Source organism: Streptopelia decaocto, assembly GCF_964273445.1.
Source record: "Streptopelia decaocto genome assembly, chromosome: 8".
In the NCBI taxonomy this organism is placed as follows: Eukaryota; Metazoa; Chordata; class Aves; order Columbiformes; family Columbidae; genus Streptopelia; species Streptopelia decaocto.
Window position 1 is genome coordinate 8,259,925 of NC_138662.1, and position 22,483 is coordinate 8,282,407.

At 35.9% G+C, this 22,483-nt stretch overlaps 1 protein-coding gene across 1 annotated transcript in view; it reads left to right on the forward strand.

The window, feature by feature from the left end:
* Positions 1-22,483, forward strand: part of CACNA2D3 (calcium voltage-gated channel auxiliary subunit alpha2delta 3) — a gene marked incomplete at its 5' end in the record, with an annotated part of 433,227 nt that overhangs the window by 216,061 nt on the left and 194,683 nt on the right. Inside the window, 2 exons of the mRNA XM_082060048.1 lie at positions 3,619-3,708; positions 7,143-7,256. Of these exons, the coding sequence (XP_081916174.1) occupies positions 3,619-3,708; positions 7,143-7,256 (204 nt within the window). The remainder of the gene's footprint in view (positions 1-3,618; positions 3,709-7,142; positions 7,257-22,483) is intronic.

Sequence of the window (22,483 nt, forward strand, 5' to 3'; positions counted from 1 at the left end):
TAAGCAGAGATGGGCTTGTGAATATTATTTTTGCTCTTTGGATAAACAGTGTCAGTGTACCTCATTGTTCTTCAAAATAGGCATGTTTGTAACTATTCCTAGGACAAGAAGCTATTTCCCGATTCTGGGTCCATCAAATAGATTTGTTGGTTTGTTTCTGACTTAGAGGGTCCTAACAAAGTTCACACAGTTTAAAAAGAGAGAACTTTTTTGATTTGCATAGGTGGTCTGTTCTCAGATATTAGGATCATTGGGATTTTCTGCTTTTTGTCAGTGGATAGTGTTTATAAACAGACAAAACCAGCAAGCATGTAAGGGTACAAGACCAAGTGTAACATGGCTGATGTTCTAGGTTGAACCTGTGTGTATGTATCAAAGACCTTTTCCTGGCTGGCATGCACAACTGGATTTGTATCCTCTTACTCTTCAGCTCATGTGTTTCAGTCACTTCTAAATGGATCATCGATACCTCCGCAGCTGAAGACATCTATGCTTCCTCACTGTCATAAGACACAACTTCTCCTGTTGAGCTCTTGCCCTATAATTTTGTAATCAGACAGCAGAGTCTGATTGTCATAATTGTGTGCCTAATTTGCATTCAGAATTACCAAGATTATGCATGTCAATTAGGTATTTGAGTCCACAATTAGATATTACACATGCCAGTAATTGCAGCTGGAAATTAGGCATACAGTTGCATGTGAATGTCTGCGCATGGAGTTGGACAGATATCTGGTTCAAACTCTAGGAAATTTGGATATTAGTCTACAAGGGCTCTAACAGGACAGTGAAGAAAAGCTGAAAAGAACCGGTATTATTTCTTGTGCAGTTTATTACTAAAAAGAGCTGTTTAAGATGAAAATATTAAAAGATACTTTTTTGAATCATTAAGAGTTGGGGACTCCCGCTTCTGGCATCTGGTTTCTCAAAGTTATGGAAAGTGGAATTGAGCTGTTTGATTTTTTTTGGTGCTTAATGTCCTGCCCTGACATTTTTTCATTACTAGTAGGCTTGAAATATACTTTTCTGCTTTGTAGTGCTTTTGTAAAGGATAAAATTATTGAGTGGCAGTTGGAGACACGTGTGGGCAGGCCATACAGAAATTTTGAGAGGTGTACTTTTTTGAAGCTTTGGTTTTCTCATACAAAAAGTATACAATGCTTGTAAAAATGCCTTTTTCCAGTAATAAAGGGGGCACTGTAGCGTGACTGGCAGGGCAAGCAGTACTGACTGCACATGTGCAATAGGAAAAAATGAGTGTTTGCAGATTTGGACTTTTTTCTAATAAATTTGCCTTAGAACAACAGCATGAGAGATAATAGTTGTGTCAATAGTGAGCCCTCTGAAGTCAGACTAAGGTAGCACTCTTTAAGAGGGGAAAAAAAAAAGCCTCTTTGAAAGTACAACAGTACATTCTGGTTGTTTAATAATAAACAGCCTCAGCTAGATGTAGAGTGAACAATCTGAGGAAGCTATTCTTTGTTCTGCCTCTAAAATGGAATGTGATTTATTCTTGCATGGATCCAATTAATGCCACACATCCAGGGCATCTGGTATGATTAGAAGGGAAACAGTGAAATGAAAATTTGCATGTTGTTGTGTGATTTTTCCAGTCAACATACAGAGTGCTGAATTTTCAAAAAAAAATGAAGACAGATAATAGAGTTGGTTTAAAAAAAAAAAAAGCAAATAAAAACCCCCCACTATAAACTCCCTCCAGTCAAAGAAAGACCAAACCCAAACCACACATGCATTTTAGTTATTTAATCCTTTTGCAGAATCACCTTGTAGCATCTGTTCACTCTGAAGCCTGTAGGCAAGAAATATTGATATGTTAAAATTCATAGTGCATGAAATAGATTTTTAACATTTTTACTGTTTTTGTATCAAAGTGTCACTATTGTATTTCTTCATATCTCAACAGAGTATTTTTCAGAATCTGTGTGTATATATATATAGTGCTATGGCAAAACAAAAATTTGTTCTGACAGATCATGTGAAATGAATTATAGACTAGACATTATACTGTTTACTAGTAATTTTGGGTAATATGTTTATGCTATATGTTCATACTTGATAATGTATATGCATTGTAATAAAAATTCCATGGTACTTGTCTCTGAATTGTTCAGAGATTTTTTTATAAGCTAGTGTGTTTTTAATGTCAAAATAGCTCTTATTATGAAGCAGTAATATCTTCCAAAAAGAAATACGATTCATAGTAAGTATTTATTTTAACATACCTGATTTATGAAAAGTTAAGATTAGAAACTTATTTCCAAAACAAAAATTTGAGCTTTATCAGTTTTCAGATAACTCTTTTGTTTCAGGGTGAATCCCCTGTGTTAGTGAGGAAGCATCTGTGGTAATGGTAAACTAACCCTGTTCCATGTATCTGGGAGAGATAGGCTGTCAGCATAGGGCTGCTGCTTTAAAACATCTAGTTAACCTATAACTTTGAAGTTACAAAATTGTTTTTGATGAAACAATAGGAAAATCCTTTCCATATTTTCAACTATTAACAACACTTTCTGTTTAAAAATATTAGCTATATGTAAAACTGTTTTTGTTAAGATGTTTCTGGGAGAATTTTATAAATGTGATATATTTTAGAATTCCAGTGAACATTATTAAATTCACATGAACTTCATGTATTTCTTGAAAAATGGACGTGTTTTCTGAGTTTCTGAATAGCTTTAGTGAATATAACAGTCCTGTGCTATAGTAAATCTCTTTGTATAGGAACTGATGGCCATGTATATTCAGGTCACCCTGAATATTAAAGTCAGTAATCTCTGAATCTGATTGTTGGTCAGTTATTGTGTTTTGCAAAACAGTACAGAAAACACACTGTGTTGCGCTGCTGACAGGTGAAGTAGCCCTTGTCTGGGAATCTGCCCTCTTTCCGTTGCCACTCTCAATTTCCAGGATGCTTTAGTTGAAGTTAAGAATATGCTGATGTGCCTTTTGATCAACTTGGACCTAAATTTCAGAGATACTGTGAAATGACAAGTTACATACAGTAAAACAAGTGGTTGATGCATTTATTTTGTATTCATTCTTATATTTATTATTACTTGTAAAAAATACATTTAAACTACAATGCCCTAATGATTAGGGTCTGCCATCTTTTCAGGAAGATATTGCAACAAAAAATAGAATCTCAAAGCTAAATTTCAGAAGGAATTATTTTTAATAAGTAGCAGATCCCAAAAACCTAGAAACTCAATAGTTATAATGTAAACATTGCTATAGGAAGTGAAAAGAAGATACGCATATCCCTAAATAGCAAACTAAACAAAACCAAACCAAACAAAAAACCACAAACAAACAAAAAACAACCAAAATAAAATTGTTTGATTTAATAACGAGCCAAAAACATATCTTCTGTTACCTTTGCATTATTATTGTTCTAATACATCCTTAGTGTAGTGTTACTTCAAGACTCAAAGAGGATAAATCAGGAATTACTTTGGTTTATGAATTAGTGTTTATAAATCCGTCATTTAAGCTTAAGAAGTAGGTCTAAAGAAGAACTCAGAAATCCTTGATCATTGATATCAGCGTGTATGTCATAACAATATATTGACAAATAAAACTTCCTTGTTTGTGTTTCAGCATTTCAGGGAACACCTTGACAAACTTTTTGCAAAAGGAATTGGGATGCTGGACATTGCTTTAAATGAAGCTTTCAACATGCTCAATGAAGTAAGTTAATGCTTTTCAGATTTCCACTGCAGACACCTTGCTTGCAATTTAGAAATTACTGTCAATTTTAGGATAATAAATTAGAACTCGTTAAGAAATGTGATGACATTAAAATAATATCTGTTGAACAAGTACATTTTTACTTTTAATACAGAGGCAATTGAGGCACATTCTGATTTGAGTTTTCTTCGTGTTGTGAAGACAGTTTAGTTTCTCTTTCCTGGGTCATCTATTTTTCAGCTTATCTAGCCTTAATAGATCCTATCTCTTAAAAATCACATAGCTTTGAATTAGTATGTATCCTAACTGACCCTGATTGGATTTTAAGAATACAGACAAACTAGTCCCAGCTCATGAATTAACAGAAGATCAAGTAAAGATTGAGCTGTGCCAACTGATGCTTTTCGAAACTTTATCATTGTCACTCACATTTAGCAGGGTTGTTCTGCAAATAAATATTTTGGTCATAAATACAACAAGCATATTCTTTTTTTTTTCTTCCTTGTGATCCTTTTCCTTTTCCACCTCCTTCTTGTTTTCTGTATTAACAATCCCATTATGGGCACTAAATATAGTCTTAGGAAACAGACAACAGTAAATAGCAACCAGCCTCAATATAAGAAGTGTTCTATACTGGTCTCCTAAATCTGTGTAAACTGGAAAAAAAAAAGAGAAACTACAAACAGTGATCAAGAAGTTGTAAGATGAGATTTTTTGTTTTGTTTTGTTTTAAAATCTGTGAGCCAACTGAAGTTATAATGATGAATGTGGTATAAAAATCTCATTAGATAAAGTGATGGATTTGAGAATGAAGGGAACTGACATCCCATGTACTGAATGAAACCTATGACGAGTTATAGTTTTTGATTTATAAGGTTATGATCGATCACACTTACATGTATGTTCAGATCTATTCAAGGTGGAGTAATGACTGGTTGTATTTATACTATAAAAGGGAGAATAATAGCTTGAAGTGTTCATACATATATACCTACTGAATTGGCAGCATAAAAATATTTTCCATTATATACAGGCCTGTTGGCAAAGTCTCTGGGAGCTTCTGTTAAGCACCCTAGGCCAGAAAAAAGCTACTTAATCTCTCTCCTTAAAAGAGTACAGCTAACCATTTTCCACTTTGTCTATAGTATGTGAACTTAATGTGCCATCCATCTATTCTTGTGAATTATACGTTAGCTAAGGATGTCTCATCTGCATTAAAAAAAAAACCCACAAAACAAACACCCCCCCTAGCCCCACAAAAAAACCTCACAACCCAGCAATAAAGCCAAACTGACCAACCAAAACCCCAAAACAACCCACCACCACCAAAAAAACAAAACACACACACACAAAACAACAACAAACACACACAGAAGTGGTAAAGGAAAAAAATAAAAACAGAGGAGAAAAAAAAGAGAAAGCTTTGTTTTATACAAATAGTCTATTAAGATTCTGATTGGATTTTAGAATGGTTCAGGGGTTATACTAATTAAACTTGGTTAATTTTGTCTTGCAATTACTTTCCAGTATTTGCCAAGGTTGTTAAAACTTGAAGATGGTTGCTACTGATGTCTTTGAAAAGCACATATAAAAATCCACTTCCAAATTCTTTCCAATTATCAGTTTACACGTGTTCATTTTACACTGTAAGAATACGCAAGTGCCTGGGACAGTGGTGAGGCACCTACTATGTCATGTGACAAGTGCAATTATCTCTTTTGGTGACAAATGCGGTCTTTGAAGTGATTACCTTTAAAAAAAAAATCATAGCCAATTAAATAAAATTCTGTGACATTTCAAAGACTGTTAATCACAGCCAAATGCTGTAAATGTCAGGATGCATTGAAATTTTTGCTGCTAACTGATGAATCACTGAGTTAATTGTAGTTCATCATAAGGCCCTTGTCATTGTTATTATTATGGAAAACACTTTCATCACTCTTGCTATTCAATAAAATTAAAGATCTAGACAAATATGAGTAGATATTACTCATCAGAGCATTTGAATTTAATCTCATTCTTCAAAATATTCAAACTGATAACTATGTAGAATAATGCAGATACATACAGAACAATGTTTTAAAATAAATACATGAAAGCATTCCCTCTGTTAATTTTCCTTCTAATATACTTTGTTTCTTTCAATATATGGTATCCCTATGAAGAATATATCCCTTGACAAAGTAGTTTCATCTTTATGAGAAAATATTCAACCTAACATCATACTAGTGAAGGAATCCCACTTTAATAATTCTGGGTCTGTTTAAGACTGGAAAAACTGTTATGACTGAAGAATTTTAAGGACGGACTGCCTTGCAGGTATCACAAATGAAGAGTTTTCACACAGGCAGTGACCAGAATATAGCTATTAATAACTCCATAAACCCACCTTAGTTTCCCTTTAACATGTCTCTATTACTGGTTGCTGAGATTCCGGTTTGATCAAAAGGAAAGTGATGTGCATGAGAGCTGTAAATAGTGTAAATGGTTGTGGAATGATATTGGTGGATGTGATTACTCAGATATAGAAATGTGAAGGCAGAAGAAGAGAGGACAGAGCACTGCTGGGACCCACCATCCACTTCCTTTCCCTACTGCAGACGCATCTACAAAGATAACATTTTTAGAAGTAAAGGACTTTTTCTAGAAAAAAAAGTTTTTAGAGTTTTGCGATGAACAGCAGTTCTTTCTGTGGTTAGACTGCAGAAAGCTTAGAGACAGAGCAGTTGCTAGCCCAAAACAAACTAGAATATTCCGAATAACTTTTATTCAATCCAGAAGCAGTCAGAGTCCCTGCAAGGTAATTCCCCTTTAAATACGACTTCTCAAATGGGACCACCCTTTTTTGGGCACTATTCAGCACAGGTGGGCTGATGAGGTGGGACAAAGTAATTATTGGCTTTTTCAGTACCAAGATAAAGGTGGTAGGAGGAGGCCTTGTCTGACCTCAAAGTTGGTAATGAATATGAAAATTATATAGGAAAAGAAAAAAATGAGATTGTTCATTCATTAGCATGTAATCAAATGTTAACCTAATCTATAAGGAGTTGTGTGTAATGCCCCAGTTTATTGTATCTTCTGTACTTCACAGTAAAATTATCATTTGTCTTTTTGTGTAGATTGTTCTTTTAAAATTTTGTTTAAATCAAAGCAAAATCCTATGTAAATGCATCAATACATCTCATTTATCTAAAACAAAGGAATATATTTTTAATTTGTGAAGTGTACATTTCTTATTTTTCAAGCTGATAAAATAGGGATATATAACGAATTTCAATTCTGTTACACAACCGAAGTTACAATTCAGTAAGATCATAATATCTGTGATGAAATGTTTTTGACCTGAGACTTTTTCACCTACTTCTAAGCATGATAGAAATTTGACAAGATTCATTTTTATCCAGTGTGATCCTATTTATCTTCATCTTTTCCAGTTCAATCACACAGGACAAGGAAGTATTTGTAGCCAAGCAATAATGCTGATTACTGATGGAGCTGTGGACACATATGATACAATATTTGCAAAATATAATTGGCCAGACAGAAAAGTAAGTATGCTATCACATCCAATATAAAGTATATGACTATTGAAAAGTCAGTAACAATCTTTCTAATGATCTAAAAATGATTTTGGATAACTGGATGTTTCACTAATGACAAAAATGATGCTTATGTGATATTGCTTGACGGTAGAGTTGGCCTTTTACTGTGGTAATGAACTTAGGATAAGATGATATTAAGGAAATATTTTCCCCCAGGGTACATTTTTCACCATTATATAATGCTTCCCCTGTGAGACATCATTAAATGAGAAAAACTTTTCTCTTTTTTTTCTACCAAAATACTCATTAATAATTCAATGCTTTTTGAAGCTAAAGAGGGGTATGAACTGTCGACAGTGAACAGTTTATTATGTCTGGAGAAGGAGCAGATGTAGTACTCAGTTTTTAAAATTTCCTGTTTGGCAGAATGAGGGATAGAGTTGGCAGTTGGCAAGGCTTTATTTTTTATCTTCTGCTAAAGCAAGTTTTGGGACTATTTTAGGAAGTTTTTGTAGTTTGAGATACCTGCCATGTTATTATATATGCCTGTGGAAGTAACAGCCTTGCTCTTCAAAGTGAAATTTGAGCAACTAATTGATTAATATGTGTGTGCTGTCTGGGGTTGCAGTATTCTGTGGAAAAAAGGAGTTGTTTTGATTTTTAGTTTTTAGTCATGTTTGTCTCATTTATAAAATTACATTTGTTTTCTGTTCTTCCTTGTTTACCTGAACTAAACCTCATCTATTAGCAATCACTGACCAAGAGAAAATGGGAAATTGGTTATCTTTTTCTGATCTTCTGAAAATACTATGTCAATTATTGTCATTTTGTGTAGCAAGAATGGTATACAACTATTCTACTTTTTGTTGGTTAAGAGGTATTTATTCAGAGAATTTTGAGTAATAACAACTGCAATTGGAAGATCTATTTTTCTCTTCAGATACCTTGCTTACTCCTTTTATGTAACTTCTTTCTCTAAAAGAGGAAAGTTCATCCATTTTGTGATTTTTAGCAGGACATGCTAGGAGGTCTGTCATCTTTAAAGGAATGCAAAGATACACCGGTACTTCCATATTGTGAGGAGAGCTGAAATACATTTGTGTGAATTGATGCCAGCCTTTGTGTAGTGGAAGGGATTAGGAAGTTTGGTATTGCATTAATACGTTAAGATGTAAAACTAGATATTATGAAGAAAGTTCCATTCAATGTCAGCATTTGCCTATTTTGGTATTTATTGTACTTAGTTGGGTCACATCTCAAGAAAATTAATTGTTATTTGCATTTTCACTCTTCATAGTTAGAGTTTGTCACTGACAAACTGGCACCCGCGGGTGCTGAGGGAGCTGACTGAGGACATTGCTGGACCACCCTCCTTCATCTTTGCCAAGTCTTGGGAAATGGGAGGGGTGCCTGAGGACTGAAGGAAAGCAAATGTCACTCCAGTCTTCAAAACAGGCAAGAAGGAGGACCTGGGTAACTATAGACTGATCAGCCTCACTTCCAGCCCTGGGAAACTGATGGAATGACTTATCCTTGGTGCCATCTCAAGGCATATCAGGGATAAGAGGGTCATTAGGGGCAGTCAACATGGCTTCACCAAGGGGAAGTCATGCTTGACCAACCTCATTGACTTTTATGAGGACATAACAAGATGGAAGGATGATGGCAGAGCGGTGGATGTGGTCTACCTTGACTTGAGTAAGGCATTTGACACAGTCTCCCACAGCATCCTCACAGCTAAACTGAGGGAATGTGGTCTGGATGACCAGGTAGTGAGGTGGACTGCGAACTGGCTGAAGGGAAGAAGCCAGAGAGTCGTGGTCAGTGGCGTGGAGTCCAGTTGGAGGCCTGTGTCTAGTGGAGTGCCTCAGGGGTCAGTACTGGGGCCTATATTAATCAATATATTCATCAGTGATTTGGACGAGGGAATAGAGTGTACTATCAGCTAGTTTGCTGATGACACCAAGCTGGGAGGAGTGGCTGACACGCCAGAAGGCTGTGCTGCCATCCAGAGACCTGGACAGGCTGGAGAGTTAGGCACGTAAAAATTTAATGAAATATAACAAGGACAAGTGTAGAGTCTTGCATCTGGGTAGGAACAACCCCAGGTACCAGTATAAGTTGGGGAATGACCTATTAGAGAGCAGCATAGGGGAAAGGGACCTGGGGGTCCTGGTGCACAGCAGGATGACCATGAGCCAGCACAGTGCCCTTGTGGCCAGGAAGGCAAATGGCATCCTGGGATGTATTAGAAGGGGGGTGGTCAGTAGGTCGTGAGAGGTTCTCCTTCCCCTCTACTCTGCCCTGGTGAGATCACATCTGGAATATTGTGTCCAGTTCTGGGCCCCTCAGTTCAAGAAGGACAGGGAACTGATGGAGAGAGTCCAGCGCAGGGCAACAAAGCTGGTAAGGGAGTGGAGCATCTCCCTTATGAGGAAAGGCTGAGGGAGCTGGGTCTCTTTAGCTTGGAGAAGAGGAGACTGAGGGGTGACCTCATTAATGTTTATAAAAATATAAAGGGTGAGTGTCAGGAGGATGGAGTCAGGTTCTTCTCGGTGACAACCAATGATAGGACAAGGGGTAATGGGTTCAAACTGGAGCACAAAAGGTTCCTCTTAAATTTGAGAAGAAACTTCTTCTCAGTGAGGGTAACAGAGCACTGGAACAGGCTGCCCAGGGAGGTTGTGGAGTCTCCTTCTCTGGAGACATTCAAAACCCGCCTGGACACCTTCCTGTGTAACCTCATTTGGTTGTTTCTGCTCCAGCAGGGGGATTGGACTGGATGATCTTTTGAGGTCCCTTCCAATCCCTAACATTCAGTGATTCTGTGATTCTTTTTTTCCCAGCCATCTCTCTCTATATATATTTTTAAAAGATACTCTGTAAACAGGGGTAAGAGCATGTTATTACATGTCACTGTAGATTTAGTCTGCCTGACAACTTATTAATAAGCTGCTTCTTTCTGAAAATGTTTGAATAAAAATAGTGTTGCAATAATTTTGAAACAGAATAGTGTGGCTCCGAGTAAATCCCCAAAGTAGCTTAAATTATGTGATAGAATTTTTCAAGGTGACGTCAGCCTGATTTTGTGTATGAGCTCAAGAATTATGGCCGTGGAAAGACTACTTAAAATTATCTTCTGAGCTGTTTCCTTGAAAGGAGGAACACTTCAATTTTACTCTTTATTTTATGACTCCCTATCTTCCTTACCAAAAAAATCCAATTCCTCATGTTTTCTTAAGATCTTCTGCTACTTGAAATGTAAATATAGTGGATGCTATTTTTATACCATGCTATGTTTTATTTGTATGACTAAGGACCTAAATTGTTAATATCTATTTTTTTTTTTAATGAGTCTGTATATGTAGTCTGGCCCCTTAAGGAGCTTCTTTCTCACACATTATAAATGAGTTTATGCTATGTACATAATTTTTCTCATTCATGAAACTTAGTTGCAGTATTTTCAAGTTTCTGTATTTCATCCATGACAGCTCTAACACATGAAGTACCAAAAAGAGAACAATTAATCTGAAACAGTAAATCCAACTGCTTTGAGCACGGCATATAAAAATACAGGTTTTCACCTTGTAGCAGAAATAAGTATTTAAAAAGAATAGTGTCAAGTCAGTGTTTTGTTTACAATTACAGGTATGATATAGTTGCAATACTACTTTAATGTCCAACTTCAGGATGAAGCCTTTAAGTCTCAAAATATATTTTTGATGTCAGTTGGAACAGAGGCAGTCATGCTTTTACTGTATGTTATTGCTTCTACTGTTATATCCAAATGCACTGTTAGAAACCAAGCAAAACAGTACACTTACATATTTCACCAGGTACCTTATTCTAGTGCAAAAACCATTACATGAGCCATTACAACAAGACAGAGATTTAATATGTTTTCTGTCAGTGCTAAGACTTCATACAGGGTGAATACAAAGCATAACTGCAATAACATCTTTATTCCTACTGCTAAATGATCATGATGTGGAAGGACCTAAGAGCCAATGCTGCCTTTGTCTGACCAGAACTGTTAAAATTACATAATAAATAGTTCCACGACTTTTAAGTGTTTAAACCTGGTTTTAGCTGCTTTACATGAAAAATTTCATAGTCTGGAAGGTCTCTGGGTCTATATATAATATTTAAAATTATAATTGAATCTAGAGATTAACACCTCAAAATTTGCTGAATTTGGATTTGATTTCATCATAATATAATATATTTGCAGACAATAATAATCAGTTGGTAACTCTTCAGCTATGTGGGACTTTCATGCATACTTTTACAGGTTCAATGCTTGTACTAAATTGAGTGATAGACAGCATTACGCTATCTTAAATACTTAAGAAAATACTTGGTCATTATTGGTGACTGCTGGTCACTTGATCATTATTTGAATCCACTCATTTATATCAGAGATCTGTGAAATAAATATTTAACTTTAATAACTCTGCCTTTTTTTTTTTAAATAGAAGTCTGTTTACTGAGTTTAAAGCAGACAATTAATGGCTGTACGTGAAATTAAAATTTGAGCTTTGAAATTCCCCAAACATTTAGGTTTTGCCATAAGACAGGAACGAACGTTTTTCTCACCTCCATGACATGTTTTCATTTTCTTTATCTGAAAACTGGCCTAAAGACAAACATGAAATCAAGTGGATGCTGTGGAAACATGCTACAAGAAAATGGGGAGCTGTGTTGTGGCATCACATTGGTGACAAATCATCTTTTGCTTCATGTCTGTTATCTTCAAGGTTACAAACAATTCTGCAGATTTTTAACTAAGTCTCTGTAGCTTAGGAACCTGCTGATGTTGGCAACATGGAGCATTAGTGCAGCAAATTGAATGTCTCGTGTACAATGTTGTCTGGATGTTATTAAATTGACTTTTTTTTCTAAAAAGACTGGAGTACTTCAGAGACAGATGTTATTACTGATACACAAACCGTATGCTTTATTACTGGTTACCTCAAGAACAAAAGAAGGTCCAGACACTTTATAGGCCTTTCAAGCTATGAAATAACGTACCTTAATTCGCTATCTTTTTAGGCACCCCTGCAGTATGATGAAAGATGGGGTATGAGATCAAACAAAAGTTCTTGATTTGGGATAAAGAGAAACAACTCCTCACAGAAATGCTGTAGTCCCAGTTTCCTGCCTCATCTGCTATTTTTTTTTTTTTCTTGGGGGGGAGGATGTTTAAAAAAATATTATTTTCTTCTGCGTTATTAATTCTCCCTTTTGAAGAAGAAAAGAGGCAGGTGGGTTTCTGTGGTGTTTTGTTTTTCTCAGAACTACTGGAATACTGTCTGTGAATTGCTCACTAGTATTTCTGCTTGTATTCTCTAATACAACACCCAAGTAGTTAAGAATTGTTTTCCTGGCCAATGTAAATTTAATTTGCCATGAAGAAACCCTTTCTTCAGTGCTTAAAACCAAAAAGTGGGGAGATGTTTTTTGTGAAGATAATTGAAACTCGTCCTGTGGGTGTGTGTGAATTGCCAGCGGAAGGATTACTGCCTCTCATATGCAGAGTTACATGGTTGGCTAGAATCATATAGTGGCTAATGCTTTCTGAGTGTTTTAAGAATTTTCGTTGGGATGATCATTTATACGCAATGTAAATGTATATCCAAAGTGCCATTACCCTGTTAATGTTTGTCATGCAATCAGATGTAGATACAAATGTAAATTAACCATGAGTCATACAGAGTACCTTATAAACAATGGGCAGTCAAGATGGACAATAATCCACGATCTGCAATAGATTGTCCAAAGTGCTTTTTGGGAACTGATGAGTATCAATAACACAAAAATCATTACTTTAGCCTGTAAAAAAGAAGTTAATTTTTATGGATTGTATGTAGACAGAGATCCAAAATTTAAGATAAAATATGTGTACATAAAACATGCCTAGATGACTACAAGTAATCACTATTTGCATCTGGCATAAAGTCCATGTAACTGAAATATGTGGCTGAAAGCAATTATTAACGAGAGACCAAAGTATTGTAAATAAATATCAAAATAAGAATCTGATATCTTATGGATTGTTTACTAATCCATAAAATGAATATAATAAAACATGACCTTATATTTTAAGTGCTATAAGGTCTTAATTAAAAAAAAAGAAGCAAGAGTTATTATCTCAGAAACAAGACAGTTAAAGTAGGCATAGTAATTGCACAAATATGCCCATTTTATTCTGCGAACTATGTCTATTCTTGAGGTAGTGTTTTTTGTGAAGAATTATGTCATCCACTTAAGGAAACAGTGAGATCACTTATTTCTTGAAGTTCTTCAACAGAATTATAAAAACTGTATTTTAGTTTGTGTGGTTTAAACTGAACAATGCTGCAATTATACTAAAAGCCAAGATACAGTTTGTAGTCTGCTTGGTTTTAATTACTTCTCTTTATAACATATGCATTTTCTTACTTAAACAGCAGGCAGAAAAGACATGTTGAAGGCTGTCAGAGATGTTCTGTTTTAGATGAGTATCTACAGTGTCTGTAAAATATCAAGAATGTACATTGTTGATTGTGAGTAACCGACCAACAAAAAGGTGACCGTAGCTGAATATATAAAACCCATTTGGTTGCATTTGACGATAAAGACCTAACATACTATTGCAATCAATTAATTTAGATTAATATTTTTTTAAAAAAAGTACAAATAAAAAAACTCAAGATGATGTTGGACTGAATGTCTTCCTAACTTACCTTTTTAAAGTTTGGCTTCTGGAAGCAGTTGAAACTATTTGAACTTATATTAAAGGTTCCATTACAGAGAAGAGCCTTGGTGAAAAATAAGTTAGTGCAAGAGACAAAACTAGGTTTGTGCTCAGTCATCTCCGCTTCCTTCACCTATAGCCTGAAATAAGAAGGGTGTAATAGATCTACAAGTCTGTGTGCTCTATGGGTGCTTTTTGTTCTATAGAGCACAAGATACTAAGTGAAAACTTTTCACTGACTTTACACGTGAGGAAGAGTGAAAACTTCATATGTATTTTGGAGTAAGTTTTTAAAAGCTGTCCTTGTGATGTTTTAGGCCTCTGTTATAGCTTTTAGAATACAGTGCAATAAAATCTGAATTTTCCCTTTTTTTTCAATGCAAGTTTAAGCTTGAATCTGAAACAATATTACGTAGTATACAAGCGTTAACAGGATTCAGTATATTTTTATGGCTAGCCAGAATGTTCCCAGTTACATGCCATGATATAAGTAGAGGCTCAAATAGGAAAATGGGTTATTGTGTCATTTCCTAACCAAGAGGTTAGATTAATTGCTAGTCCAATGAGGTATGGCAATTCCAGTAGCCTGTAAGTAATTGATGAGTACCCTTTAAAACTATAGACCAGAACAAAAAATAACTGTTTTCAGACATTTTCCTCTGAGTACTGAACTATATTTCTACCTAGCTTGTAGTATCCATTCTTAGTTCATTCCTGTATCACTTTTCCTTTAGTGACATCTTCATATACTTCTATTTTAGATGACTCTTATGGAATTAACATAAGCCATAGTGTGCTGTTTTGGTACAGGCTGAGGCTTTAAGTTAACTTCTGTTAGATATTTACATTAAGTTGAGAAGGTTGGTAAATTGCATGTTTAAATATCAAATCTCAAGAGATGTTTGGAAAGGGAATGTTACAAAGGGAGGAAGTTAAATGTTTGGTATAGTATTCTCTTGCTGGCATCCCATTACATATAGTAAATGGTATTTCTTGCTCATTTTGCTCTGAGAGGCCAAATTCTGCTGGTTTGACATTATTTATATGAAATTATTATTCATATATACCATTTTCCCAGAGTACCTCTGTTATCCTTCATGGTGTCTGGCTATAGAACAATCCCACAATACATGCACATATATTAAGACAGTACAGAAGATTCATTACATGCAGGGGATCATATATGTGTAATTTAGTATTAATTTCAGCAAAGCGCTTACATATGTGAATTATTACATCTCTGCTAACCAAAGCAATGGATTCAGGCATACATTAAAGTGCTTTACTGAATTAAGAGCTAAACAAGTTATCCAAACAATCCTATCTTTAGAACTCTGTTGTGGGTCTGCTGATTCTTTCTGAGTGGCTGAATCTTTAACTGTGTTAGTGGTTCTGCATTTTATAGAATATCCATTTACAGCTCACTGTTTATCTCACTATATTTATTCCTACATTTTCTAAACTGGCATAACAGCATTAACTACACTCTGAGACTTCTAGAAAACATGGCAGTCTCTGTAGACTTAACTTTTGTGTTCCGTTCCCATGTGCAGACATCTGCTGCAAAACTGATAAAACCCTATTCTTCTCTATGAGGTTCTAAATGCCATCATCTCATAATCCTCTCTACTGCCCTTACTGTAATTGTGCAAAAACTGACAGAATGAGGTTTGCACATCTGCATAAATGTGTTCTGTTTCTCTGGGATAACACTTGTGCGCTGACTTCTGTTAAGTTTTAAGCTCAGTCACAGAGCATTCTCCTTACAAGTTCTTGAAACCCTTTGCTAGATTTTAACACTGAAGCTGACTTTAGTGCATTGCTAGATGCCCTAGAAAACAGAAGTTCTTATTCTGCTATCTTATGTCATTAGGCATTCATATCTTGAAAAAACATGTAAGATTTTGAATTATCTGTGACTCATTATTGTACAGAGCTTTAAAATCCATTGTAGTAGTAAAATCTGTGTCCCAATGGCTGCTGTGTAGCATGTCCTTATGAAAATAGAAGGAGCTATAAATACTTATTTGTAAAACATTTTGAAATTTGTATTATATTGAGGTTCATAAATTAGAACATCTACAGAGCCTATGATACTTAGAATGGGACATTTTGGGGGAAGAAATATCAGAAGCATACCTGTGTTCAACCCAGTCAGTTTGTGTATTTTTATGCATATTTATACAGAGAGATAATGATCGAGAGTGAAGACTACTGGATACAAAATATTTTTTTTTCGTTTGTTTTGCTTTAATTCTGGCTTTTCTGGAAAGTACAAGACAGAAGCCACTTAGGGTTTGTTTTTGTAAAAAATTGTGTGTCTCGCAAATGTCACATTCAACTTCCATATCTCTTATGCTTCAATGGAATCTGGAAATATTCAGCAACTTCTGGTAACGTTTTTATGTTCACCTATCTTAAAAATAAATGGAAACAGGTTATCATTTTATTTGAGGGAAAAAAATTACCACAAACACCCTCAGAAAGATCTCAGATCAGCTCTCTGTTGTCATTAAGCCTAAAGGAAAGTTTGGAAGTCTGTGTGAATGGAGACAACAGACATAACTGCTAGGCAAGCTTCTGGGTATTCCTCTTGGTAAGGGCAACACATGATGGAATGGTGAAATACAGTAGTTTTTCCAAGAAGTCTCTATCACAATTCTGTTTTTCAGCCTCTGATGAAGGAGAATTTTTTTGTTTTTAATAATGTCCAAGGTGATATCAATTATGGTCTGTCTCTGTGCTTTTTAGTTGATTTAATAATAGAAGATGTTAGTAAAACCAGGAAGAATGTTTCATAAGTATAAAGACAAAAGATTAATAATACTGGTCTTTCAATTAGTCATTTATATTTCAGTCACTTTGGATGAGTCTAAATCTCTGACTCTTACTAAACAAAGATGCATTTTCAATAAATAAACTGAAATATATATTCACTATGTCAGGTAGAAAGCTGTGAGCAGGGTTTCAACTCCTGTTCTTATAGACTTTTTCTTCACCCCCCCCCCCAAAAAAAAAAACAAACAAAAAAAAACCAAACACTTATGCAAAAAAAGGATTAGGTGCAACATATTGTAAATTATGGAATACCATCTGAAAGTTAACTCCTGTTATTTTCTAGACCCACCTACTTGTTAGACTTTCTAAGAGTAAAAAGTCATGCCCAAAATTACAAGGAAAAGGGGATAATGGAAAGAATAGGAGAGGGGGGGGAAGTAAAAGGAAGTAAATGAAATGGGAATCAGAAGGGGATTTCTCAGACTATTTACATAGATTTATTTCCTCTGGGAAAAAGTCTCCTGTGGTATTGCATGGAAGGCTGGGTACAGAGACGGGTGAATTACCAGTTACAAGCCAGGCTGTGGACTGGTGTTGCCTCCAAATATTATTTCTAACAAACTGATTATAAATTTTGGGGCTGCAGTTGACCTCCCTTTCCAATGTGCCTTATGTTCTCCGATACATGCAGTACTCCTGGTAGAGTGCTGGGTTATAGGTTGGTTGCAGCATGTCACTTTTTCAAGATTCCAATCCTCTTTCGAAGTCCCTACTTCCCCCTGATTTTGCAGTACCTACAAACATCTATCAGCCTGAAAATTACTGTTGCAGTTGCCCTGCAGTAGGTGGGCAGTTGTTTTCAATTATTTTCACAAATGAAGGGAAAAATCCCTAGGCAGTCCATCTACTCTATTAACTTAATCTCCAAGAGTGAAATTAGCTGAGTATACATTTACTAGTTTTGCTCTCACTGTGAAAAAGAAATGCCTGAGTTTTTTTGTAAAATGAGAGTTTTGTCTAAATACTGAAACATCTGTGGTAAAGATGGGTGAAAACTGTAAACATTTGCTTTGGCTAAGTTTGCATCACATTTGGGGGTGAGTTTTCAACAAATATTCATGCTATCAAGTTTTATAGGCACAAAAATTCATGGAAGATGAATTTCATCCTGTGTGTAAAAATGTCTATTGTTAGATTGTCTTTCTGTCCTTCCATTTCATGTCACTTGCAATTGAAAAAGAGTCCCTCATCAGCCACCAATTCGTGGGAGCACCATCAGCATAGAATTTTTGCAGTTGTACTGCTGGCAATGTTGAGTGGGGACACGTGGCTAGGGAGTACGGATAGCCTGAGATTCCCATTGTTCTCTTGTGTAGAATTTGAGTCTGGTCCTATGGTTTATATTGTATTCAGAAATTAATGTGGATTTTTATTGAGACCAAGTTATTTTCCCCTTGTTCTCCCACTTCTCCTGTTCCTATGCTCTAGTGTCAGTGCTACTTGCATTAGTTCTTTGCAGTGTTGGGAACATGGCCAGTGGCAGCTTCATGCCATTGTCTGGCACGCGGGGATTAATGAGGATCTAAAAATCTCTCTTCATAGCTTTGGTGGGGACTACTCATCAAAGGGGTTCAGGCTATTTGAGTACAATATTTCTGCCTCTACTGGGTCTATATTTGGGAAATCCAGTATCCTAGCTGGATTTACCTTGTTTTACCAGAAAATCTGTGCTCTCAGCTGTTCTGTCCCTTGAAGTCTGGCATGTGGGCAGCACACACTGCATAAGATTTGATCAGTATAACAATACTGTCATGTTCCACTCTGCTAGAAGAATTTCTTTAGAAAATAGCTCTACTCAAGAGACCAATAGAAGTTTCCTTCTTTCTTTGTCTGCTACACGGGAAAGAATATTTGCCAAGACAAAGGGACCTGTTAACTGCCTTGTGAAATAAGTTTTCCTTTTCTTAGCTAGAGGTGGTTTATGCACCTTCTTGTGTGTTATTCAGTACAATCCTGTCAAAATGGGAGCTATATCCTATTCTGGGACTATTTCCCTGACTTATCACGGATTTCATGGTGGGTACTACCCATAATATCTGCATAGCAAATGGGACTGTTTAGAATTTAAGAAAAAAAAAAAAAGTGACAGAACTTAGTCCATAAAAAGCATAATGGAAACTTAGCAGTATTACTAAAGATTTTAACAAACAATGATATCAGAATGATTCTAATAACTATGATAGTAGTTTTTTAATATTTTGATTTATTTAAGCAACCAAAACCAAATTTGTGCAAAATATTCAAATGTATACACAAACAGCATGAGAAAATTGTGAGTATGGAGATTTTAGCATCATATCTGATAATACTGAATTTTTGGCTAAAAATTATGCTGGCTGACTAAGTACATTTTGACATATGGCACCCCATTTTGAAACAAACTGTTTTATTTAGGCTGACCTAAATTCTCCTTAAAAGGTCATGTATGGAAACTAGCAGTGATCCAGACATCTGAGGATGCCTTTGTGGTACGTCATGTTTGTGCAATTTCAGGCAGAAAAATGCACTTGGCTCTACGTTTGTGTGCAGCAAGAGTGACATCTAATAAGCCATTAGATCAATGTAATTGGCGAGTTTTTTCCATATGGTTGTGTTGTATGCAATACTCAGTTGTGTTCAAAGGTGAAACTCAAAACGTGGTCTTTGGCTGTGCTCTGCTAGCATTAGCAATAGGAAATAATGAACATAATTTTCAAAATCTTAATTTGGTTCGCAATAAAATCCTCACATATTTTCCCCATGTTAGTAGACATGGCTAGACTGAGGTTAGTCCATTTTTGGTTACATAGCAGCAAGGACATAGGGATGTTTTTCCCCTTGGCACACATCACAGCCTTCACAAAGGTTGCTCAGAATGGTGTTCCTTCTCCTGGACAAGGAGATGGCGATCATTAATCATTGCCAACCAGCCAGAACAAACTTCTCGGTTGACAAACACTGAACCTTTAATGGAACTAGCAAAATCCGTTCTTAAAAATGAGTCCCTCCATCAATAATCTCAGTCTGTCTAGGGAACTCTGGTAAGCATTGTACCACTCTGCACCAGAGCAAGTTTTAGATATGCTCTTTGGGCCAGATGCTCACTTTGATAATTATGAGGTATTACCTTTAAGTCTAATTGCTTAGCAGGGGTGGACATGATCTCTAAGTGAATTAAACCACCAGGGACCTTTAGGAAAAGAAGAGGAATACAACAGGCAAGTGCTCATATTGTGTAAATAACCACAGCTGCTTTTGCTGAAAAGAGGGAAAAAAAAAAAATGTAGAACTTGACCTCAAGCTCTAAGGGATGGTAATGTTGCCATCTTCCATGTATTTTTAATGTTTGGTTTTATTTCTGGGGGAGTTTTCCTGGTAGTCATTAATGGTGGACGGTGGCAATGTAATCATCCTTGAACTGTATTTGTGTGGAGACAGGAGGAGGAAAATGGCAGATGGGTTTCACATCCTGGTGAGGTTAAGATCTTTTAGTCCATTCATGCAAGCCTAATATTATTGACCCTTGTTGTATAAATTTCATGCAAGATTGATAAGCAACTGCTCCATCTCTAATTATACAGGTGCACAGGACTCCAGAATATCCTGGAAAGCAGAGTAGTTGGCTCTAAATTTTGGATGTATTTCATAGCAATCGTTCCTGCTCTGCTGTGAGGGGCACTGGAAAGCTCTGGTGTCTCTGGAGCTGAACGCTCACTGGTGCTCCTTCTGGGAAGCCGTGACACTAAAATAGGGATGACCTTCAGTGTAAAACTGAGTTGCTAACTGAAAGGGTGATTGCTAATTTTCATTTCACCTTCTGGAGAAGAGACTCAATTAAGGTTATTTTTAGCTTTTAGAGACAATTTATTTTTACTTATAAGGCAAATTGGTTATTTTCTTGCATTTGCACTGAACTGTTAGTGCCAAATTATCTCTCCAAGAAACATGTATGATGCAGGGTATCAGTAAAAAGGCATTTTGAAAAGGCATATTCTCTATTAAATCACTAGAAATGAGCATGAAGTTGGCTCAGAAGGAAATTTAATAACTATTTTGGAATTCAGTGTTACTATGATCTGTATTTTTTGTATTTAGTATCACTTTTATAGGATACAGCTTTAAACAGAGAGTAACCTGTGAAATAACATATAGATTTGCAGAAAACAATCTAGATCATTTTCCATCATTTAGGGAGAAATATATGAGTAAATGCCTGGTTTACTTATGGTTTAGTTTGCTGCTTTTTAGATGTTGGAACATTTAGTAGTCATAAGGGAATAGTAATGTGAAGCAAGCCATATAGGTACGTTAAAAACACTACTAACAAACTATTTTTTTTTCTGCTAATGTATGGATTTAGCCTTCTGAAAAGAAAATGGCTCAACAAAATGTGTCTTTTCCTCCTTTCTCCTGAGTGACTTATTAATGGGTTGTTGAGTGGCAAAAGGACCTGGTGTTCATTCCCACATTAATATTTAATCAAGTGCTAACAGCACTACAGTATCTACAAGACTCAGACCTACTCATAGGAGCTGTGTCAGTACAAGGTGTACTTGCCCTCTGAGTGAGACTGGATTATTAAATTAGAAGCACAGGCAAGGTTACCATGTCATCATAAGCAGATATCTTTGTATTTCAAATTTACTTAATTAATTTCGCTGGTATTGTAAGAGGAAAAAGTGTTATGTGGGTTTAATTGCCGGTATATAACTCCTCAGATTCTGATGTATTTCCCACTAAAGAAGCTTATTTCAAGGCATAATTTCTCATAAGAAGTTTTCTGAAACAACATTTTTGAAATGATTTTTTTTTTTTTTTAAGTATCTATACTGTGAGTGTATGTTTCTGAATTTTGGAAGAGACATAAAAAATTAATGCCATCTCGGTAAGGAACTTTTGTACGATTCTTTCTGTAAACTGTGTAAATTTATATTCAAGTGTTTATGCTTATCCTATAATGTGTTAATTGAATGTAAACATGATTTTTCACCTACTTTCTGAAAGTGCAAAAGAGACTTAACTATGGCTGCAGATTTGGACTCACTTTTTGTGTGTTTTGTTTTGTGTTTGGGTTTTTTGTTTGTTTGTTTGTTTTTAGCTATGTGAGCAACCACTGACTGATAGAAATACAGAAGCCTACGGGCTGGGCTGTAAAGAGTAGTTTCAGTGATGGTCAGGAGTGGATCTTGCACTGGAACAGTCTGTGTGATCTTGTAGCTTGATGCAGCTGCCACACTATTCGTCACTGCAGCACTTACTGCCGAGAGCAAGACGTGCCATTTCTAGTAGTTATCCCACAATTTTTACAGAAGGTCACCCAGTGAAAAGGCCAGAAGAAACGCCTTTGGTGACTGTAGTCCAACCGTATCCACAGCCTCTGCACCAGTTTGGATCCTGGCAACCAAAGCTGTGAACAGTGCCAGCAAACTTGTACGTGCAGCTTTGCAGTGTCTTTGCGGCCACGCTAGAAGCCCTTTGTCAATGTCCTATTAAATTATTTCAGTGTTGGTGAAGTGCTTTTCACATGCTCTCAGTGTGGATGAAGTAGCTGATGTATTCTGTTCCAATAGTCCATATACTCCATGGCAGACACAAATAAGCAGTTTTAGTATTTCTTTGACACTTCTCTGTCATCATAAAGAGCTGTAATATTTTAGGAACATCACAGTGCATTAATTAC